Below are 7938 nucleotides of genomic sequence, written 5' to 3'. Positions count from 1 at the left end.
TCTTTAAGAGGCAGGTATTAGGTGGCAGTTATTCCTAAAAAGAGGTCACTATTAAAGATGACAAAAAGCAGCTGGTAGAGTCATTAACCACTGTGGTTTCAAAGCTTTGGTATTAATATAAAACCTAGTGCTTGTTTTAAACGTAACCCAGAATCCTAGAAAAGACTAAGAGACTAAACAGTCTCTGCAGATATAAGAAAGTCTTATTTTAGAAGATACGTAACCACAAATAAGGTTAGTTTTTACCTTTTAAAACTGTCAGCTGAGAAGCTCACAAAAAACCTCAGAGCAGCTGATGGCAGGTATGTCTGATTATTTCCCTGCAACAGAGAGAGAAACTGAGGCCTGGGACTCTATAAAAACTGTCTCTGAAACTCTTGGTGACAGAAGATGTTTCTGGAAATGGGTACTGCATGACACATAGGGCCTGGGGCATCTTAAAGAGAGAATCTTGATTTTTTTTGGAAATGAAGGTAAATTAAAAACAAAACATTCTTTTTGTAGAACATGAAGTAACTTTTGAATTCAGTGTATATGTTAAATGGCTCCAGTTTATATGCTGAACAGCCCCCAGGGGCAGTGCCATTGAAGGGGCTGGCTCAGGGTGGCCGGTCATTCTGACATTGTCCCCAGTTCTCCAGTATTGACCGTATCAGGAGCCAGGTTTTCACTTTCTCTTGGATCCTGACATCAGGGGGGGAAAATGCAGTGTCATAGAAAAGTCAAGATCAGCAGACAAGAAGGAAAGTAACTGGTGAGTTTTGGATTTAGAAAAGTTTTAGATTCATCTGTTTATGAGGAGGAAAAGAGGCCAAGAAAAGGCGGCAATTTGTCCATGTGCTTAATCAGTGAGTGGCAGGGGCAGTAACCTGGTCTGCTGAGCTCCCTGCACTCCCTGATCCCAGCTCAAAATAGTTTCCAGTTTTCATCTGCCAGTTGCTTCGAAGGCTTTTCTAAGGAAGACAGTTCAGATAATGACCCAGAATTCATCCTCCTTAGGTGATAGGATCATTACTCCTTATACACCCCCTAGGTCTCAGCCTATGAACAAACACTTGTTTGTTTCTCTGTCTACCGTGTTCCAAACCACCGAGCTGGATTTTGCCAACAAGAAGAGCTGTTTCCTGTGCCTGCCCCTGAGAGCCGATGGCTCCCCAGAGATCCCTCACAGTCCCGCGCAGACAGAGAGAACGCAGAAGGCAAGTCTCCTGGGGCCACTTGTGGACTCACGGTTTATAACTTGTCAGTTTTTTTATTGTTGTTGTTTTTTAAAGTCCTAACCCTTAGGCCACTGGTTAATGATTTATCTTCCCTGGGCAGTGCTTGCCAGAGAACGGTCACTGTGGCCAGAAAGGGGTGGGGCTGTGTCTAAACTAGAATGTTGGAGATTTTTTTGTGTGTTTTTTTAAATTATACTTTAAGTTTTAGGGTACATGTGCATAATGTGCAGGTTTGTTACATATGTATCCATGTGCCATGTTGGTGTGCTGCACCCATTAACTCGTCATTTAACATTAGGTATATCTCCTAATGCTGTCCCTCCGCCCCCCTACCCCACCCCACAACAGAATGTTGGAGGTTTTTAACATTTTATCTCTGTCACTCCCTACTATTATCTCCATCTAACCGCAAAAATGTGGTAGCTTTGATCCACTGATGCTATCTTTCTCTATGTCCCCACACCCTTTCAGGAAGGAGCCTTCAATTCTCCAGACTGAGCTGCAGTACAACCTCAATACTCACCATAGTGAATTTCTCAGTCTTTTTCTCTTTGCTCCATGCAAGCACCCTGAATCTGAGATCTGGTTCAAAGGCTTTCTCCATTCAATCACTACTGGCTGATTATGGCAATTTGAGCAATCTCTCTCTCTTTCTCTCTCTCTCTCTCACACACACACACACACACACACACACACACACCAGTTTTCCACCACCAAAGGTCTCTTTTGTACAGAACAGTGACTCATCATTCTGACATCATTGTGACAGTTTCTGCATCACTAAATGGAAACAACTGTTAAGACATCCTTATCTTCCCAGGGCATGAGCTGCTTCAAAAAAAGAGAAGCACAAAAGAAAATATTTGTATCTGGCAGTTTTTGCCATTCAGTCACCTGCTTTCCTACTTGGGTTCAGGAGCTGGCTTGATTCCTGCTGTCACCACGCTGGTTATGTGACTCCACTCTCTCCAAGAGACTCCCTTGTTGGGGAACATGATTTCGCAGCAACCATCCCTTGCTCTTTCTCCTCTTTTCTGGATGGGAATGAAGCATTGCTACCCTATGGCTTAAAGCAGGAGTCCCCGTCCCCCCATGCCACAGACCTGTACCAGTCAGTGGCCTGTTAGGAATCGGGCCATACAGAGGAGGTGAGTGGAAGGCGAGGAAACATTACCGCCTGAGCTTCGCCTCCTGTCAGATCAGCTACGGCATTAGATTCTCGTAAGAACACGAACCCTATTGTGAACTGCGCATGCCAGGGATCCAGGTCACGTGCTTCTTACGAGACTCTAATGCCTGAGGACCTGAGGTAGGACAGTTTCATCCCGAAACCATCCCCCACCCAACCTCATCCATGGAAAAAATTGTCTTCAATAAAACCGATCCCTGGTACCAAAAAGGTTGGGGACCACTGGCTGAAAGAATTTAGACTAGGGGCTGCCAGTCCGTGTTAACATGTGTTTAGTTTCCCCTGGGATGACTGCCCAATAAACTACCTGAGTGCCCTAGAAATCATAGTTACAGAGGCTCAGGGGTGATGACAATGTTCCAAGTCTCCATCTGTTCCCTTTAGTTCATTCAAGAGGTCTTTTCCCTAATGAGAAGAAAATGCTTTTATAAAAAAGAAATAATTGCTACAAACCTGTAGCACGCCAGCCTTAGGAAATATTAGAGAAAACCTCCCCCATTGCTGGAGAGCTGGTTCTCAAATCTTAGCTGTTTATCCAAATACTTGACATCAATTTCCTCTTGGAATGTGCTCTATCTCAAAGAGGAAGAAAAAATACACCAGTTTGTTGCTTATAAGTTGGCAGGAAAAGGCCTGCACATGATAAGCTTGGACTTCTATTTTAAGGCTTTATTTTTCCAAATAAATCCATATATACAAGGGTTTTGGAACCAAAATAGTCACTGAAAAGTTAACACTTCATTGCCTGTTTGGCTGAAGCCAAGGCTAAAGTTCTCTGGAATGGGTTTTGGTAAGGTGGATTTCAGGTCGCAGTAAAAAAACCAAACCACAACAAAAACCTTTTCTCCCTATGTCTTGTCTTCCTCTGAAGCTGGCAGAGGATCCACCACACGCAAGATCAGAGGATGTCCCAGATCATCTTTTCTTTGTGGATACTGCAGGTCTACGGGAAATAGTGTGTTTTTGCGGGGTGCTGTCCCTTAGGACAAGTGAAGGGCTGATGAGAAAGGAAACTGTGTGAGGTATCACAAAGCCATCCATGGGGCAGCCTATGAAAATATGTTCACACGGAGGGAAAATATCAGTGTTCATATATCCCTTTTAGTGCTGCCTTCCCTTTTCCACTCCCACACCACCCCCAAAACATTTTAAAAAGTTAGTTTTGGAAGACTGACTTTGTGTTATTCTAAAATGTGTGCACAGTAACAGAAGTGAGAAAGTCATTCCAGCCTTCATCTAGTCACCTGAGTCATGACTTTAATGCAGCTTCTTTTTGTTCCTCAATATTTGATTACATGATCATTTGCAAAAATACACTCCTGAAATGAAATCACAGTTAGCTGTGCATTTTGGAGTAGTATTAGAATTAAGACTTGCCATCAAATAGGTTGCCATCTAGAATGTCTATTCTCTTTACTGTGCCCCAGGGGCTTTACATGCATTTGCGACTTTATTTTTATTTTATCCTACAGGAAAAAAGGCTCAGAGTGAATGGCTATTTGCCTAAGGTTACTCAGCTAGCGATATAGGAGTTAAGAAGAAATTATTTAGGCAGATAGTGAGGGTACGGGAGACTTCCGTAAGGTTTTCCTTTTAATGAAAAGTAGCTCCCAAATAATTTTCTTTTCTAACAAAGAGAAGCCTGTAAAATCGAGTTGCAGACATAGACAAGCAAGCTAGAAGCTTGCACAGGTGAATGCCAGCAGTTGTGCCAACAGGAAAAGGCTACCTGGAACTAGGCATGTTCAAAATGGCAGCTTTATCTTCTCTTCTCTTTGCCAGCCAGGTGTACAGTAAGGAGCAGACAACATGGCACTGGCCAAGTGGAAAGCCTGTTTGCATAATAAGATTACGATGGGGTAGCCTGCCTTCCCTGTGTGCTACCTAAACATCACACCTGATCCAACCAATCTGCGGGCCCTACATAAATCAGACACCGCCTCCTCCAGCCTGCCTATAAAATCTGGTGCACTCCACGTGGGCCAGAAGTCCCATTTGGATGCCCCTCTCTTTCGCAAGAGGGAGAGCTGTTCTCCTTTCTCTTTCTTTTGCCTATTACATTCCGCTCCTAAAGTCACTTCTCACGTATGTCCACGTCCTTAATCTTCTTGGTGCAAGACAATGAACCCCAGGTATTTACTCCAGACAACACCACCACTTCACTAGGAGTTAAAAGAACTTGAAATGCAAATTCATGGTCATCTGGTTCCAAAGCCCATATTAACAAAATTTTTTTAATTGCGATAAAATACACATAACATAAAGTTGACCGTGTTAACTATTTTTAAATGCACAGTCTGGTAGTGTTAAGTACATTCACATTGTTGGGCAACCATTCTTCAAAACTTTTTAAGTTTCCCAAACTGAAACTCTGCATCTATTAAGAACAACTCTTTCTTCCAATCTCCAGCTGTTAGCAATTATCATTCTACTTTCTGTCTTTATGCATTTAATAATTCTAGGTACCTCATATAAATGAAATCAAATGGTATTTGTAACTGGCTTATTTCACTTAGCATAATATCCTCAAGATTCAGTCATATTGTTATATCTGTCATAAATTGCATTTATAATGTCACAAACTACACCTTGATATATTGTGTACTGGTTAGCATAGATTTATAATTATTTTTATGCTTTGCCTTCTACATTCTATAAAAGAATAAAAAGTTGAGTTACAAACCAAAATTATAATAATGAAAGTTTTTACATTTGCCTATATTTTTACCTTTGCTGGAAAATTTTATATGGCCTAGCATCCATTCATTTTAACTTAAAGGATTCTCTTTCACATTCTTTACAGAACAGGTCTAGTAGTAATGAATTTCCTCTGTATTTTTTTTAAATCTGGGAAGTTTTAATTCTTTGCTTTTGAAGGATAGTATTGCTGGATATAGAATTCTCAGTCACAGCTTTTTTTTCTTTCAGCATTTTAAATATATTATCTCACTACTTTTTTATTTGCAAGGTTTTTGCTGAGAAATCTGCTGATAGCGTTATTGAGGACACATTGTATAGCTATTTTTCTATTTCTGCTTTCAAGATTTCTTTTGTCTTTGATTTCTCGCAGTTGACTATATTTTAGTGTGGATCTCTTTGGATTATCATACTTGGAGTTTGTTGAGCTTCTTGTATTTGTAGATTCATAGCTTTTCTCAAATTTGGGCAGTTTGGGGTCATTATTTCTCCAAACACAATAGTTTACCATCACCCACAGTTTCACTTTCCACAGTTTCCATTGCCAATGGTCAACAGCAGTTTGAAAATATTAAATGAAAATTCCAGAAATAAGCAATTTATAAGTTTAAATCACATGCCATTCTGAGTAGTATGATGAAATCTTGTGCTGTCCTGCTCTGTTCTACCTAGGACATGAATCATCCCTCTGTCTAGGATATCTACACTGTATATACTACCTGCCTGTTAGTCATTTAGTAGCCATCTCAATTATCAGATTGACTGTCATGGTATCACAGTGCTTTTGTTCAAGCAACTCTTAGTTTACTTAATAATGTCCCCAAAGTGTCATATAGGTGATGCTGGCAATTTGGGTATGCCAAAAAAAAAAAAAAAATGTTCATGGAGTGCTTCCTTTAATTAAAAAGGTGAAAATTCTTGACGCAAGGAAAGAAAAAAATTATGCTGAGGTTTCTAAAATCTACAGTAAAAGTAAATCTATCCATGAAATTGTGATGAAAGAAAAAGAAATTTGTAAGTAGTATATATAGGGTTTGATACTATATTTGGGATGTTGGAACATACCCAGCTGACAAAAGAGGACTACTGTTAAGTTCTCTGTTCTTTGTTTCTCTCTTCCCCTAAAACTTCATAATGAGTATATTGGTTCACTTGGTAGTATCCCATAGTCTTTCAGTCTCTGTTTACTTTTCTTCATTCATTTTTCTATTGGCACCTTAGACTCAATAATTTTAAATGATCTGTCTTTAACATCAAGGATTTTTTTTCTGCCTATTCAAATCTGCCATTAAAACACTAGGCTGGGTGTGGTGGCTCACGCCTGTAATCCCAGCTTTTTGGGAGGCTGAGGTGGGTGGATAACTTGAGGTCAGGAGTTCAAGACCAGCCTGACTAACATGGTGAAACCCCATCTCCACTAAAAATACAAAAATTAGCCAGGTGTGGTGGCATGCACCTTTAGTCCCAGCTACTCGGGAGGCTGAGGCAGGAGAATTGCTTGAACCCAGCAGGTGGAGGTTGCAGTGAGCCGATATCGCACCACTGCACTCCAGCCTGTGCAACCAAGGGAGACTCTGTCTAAAAAAAAAAAATACACTGTAATAAATGTCTGAATTCAGTTATCGTATTTTTCAGCTCCAGAATTAATTTCTGTTGGGTTCTTTTTTATAACTTTTATCTCTGTTTTGTTTTGTTTTGAGACAGGGTCTCACACTGTAGCACAGGCTGGAGTGCAGTGGCACAATCTTAGCTTACTGCAGCCTCAACTTTCCTGGGATCAAGTAATCTTCCCACCTCAGCCCTACTAGTAACTGGGACTAGAGGTGCACACCACCATGCCCAGCTAATTTTTTATTTTTAATAGAGGCAGGGTTTTGCTATATTACTCAGGCTGCTCTCTAACTCTTGGGCTCAAACAGTCCTCCCACCTCGACTTCCTGAAGTACTGGGATTATAGGCATGAGCCACCAGGTCTGACTAATTTCCATTTCCTTGTGAATATGTGCATTTTGTTCATGTATCTTTTTTATGATTTTCTTTACTTATCTGCCTGTGTTCTTCTTTGGCTCATATCTAAGAATATGAGCATATTTAAGACAGTTGTTTTAAAGTCTTTGCCAAGGAAGTCTGAAAACTGTGTTTCTTTAGGGTTAGTTTCTGGAGATTTATTTGGCTCTTTGAATGGACCGTGCTTCCCTATTTCTTTATATGATTTGTGGTCTTTTTTATTGAAACTTGGGCATGGAAAAAAAAAAAAAACAGTCACTTCTCCCAGTCTTTGTGGACTTGCTCCATTCAAAAGAAGACTTTTGCTATTTGGTCTAGCATGAAGGCCCAAGGTTGTCTCAGGTCTTTTCTGGGGATGTCTTTCCTGGGCCTATGTGTGTGCTTCCTTCCCCACCCTGCCCTTTTTTTTATCCCTTTATACCTTAAAATTTCTTAATTTCTCTATAAGTCTCACATTTGCTTCTTCTCAGGGCCTTATGTCCTATTATATTCCTGTGTTTGTATTCTCTTGCCCCAGGTACCCACATATCTGCAGTTCCCCTGCAGCTCTCACTACTGCTTTCAGCAGTCCCTAAACTGATATACAAACTATGCCATTATTCTCATCAGCACTCCAAGTTAAATGAAACTGAACCCACTCCCTTGAGCAGCTTCCAGAAACATCAGAACATTGTAAACAAGTTCCACTATTTTTCTTCCATTCTGAGGGAGGAACCAGGAATTGGGCAACTTTCTCCCAACTACTCTGCTCGGCACCCAACAGTAGATAGAGCCGAGATGAGCAACAATGCCATGAAATTCTGTACCAGGTTGAATGTAGCTTTT

The 7938-nt window shown here is 40.6% G+C and overlaps 1 protein-coding gene across 1 annotated transcript; it reads left to right on the top strand.

The window, feature by feature from the left end:
• The first annotated feature begins 765 nt into the window (after positions 1–765).
• LOC129458103 (putative uncharacterized protein C1orf140) lies at positions 766–7350 on the top strand. The gene is made up of 2 exons (XM_055233684.1): positions 766–1199; positions 3281–7350. Exons 1-2 carry the CDS (start codon positions 975–977, stop codon positions 3428–3430), a joined length of 375 nt encoding a protein of 124 aa, XP_055089659.1. The 5' UTR covers positions 766–974; the 3' UTR covers positions 3431–7350.
• The last annotated feature ends 588 nt before the right edge of the window (positions 7351–7938 follow it).

The sequence above is a fragment of the Symphalangus syndactylus genome, chromosome 19, assembly GCF_028878055.3.
Source record: "Symphalangus syndactylus isolate Jambi chromosome 19, NHGRI_mSymSyn1-v2.1_pri, whole genome shotgun sequence".
In the NCBI taxonomy this organism is placed as follows: Eukaryota; Metazoa; Chordata; class Mammalia; order Primates; family Hylobatidae; genus Symphalangus; species Symphalangus syndactylus.
Note: the sequence above shows the minus strand (reverse complement) of the source record. Positions and strands in the feature narration are given on the sequence as shown.

Bases quoted from the DNA above. Each gene is read 5' to 3' on its own strand.
- LOC129458103 (XM_055233684.1), top strand. From the start codon at position 975: ATGACCCAGAATTCATCCTCCTTAGGTGATAGGATCATTACTCCTTAT. The intron at 1,200-3,280 runs GCAAGTCTCCTG...CTTCCTCTGAAG, and splicing joins AGACAGAGAGAACGCAGAAG to CTGGCAGAGGATCCACCACA.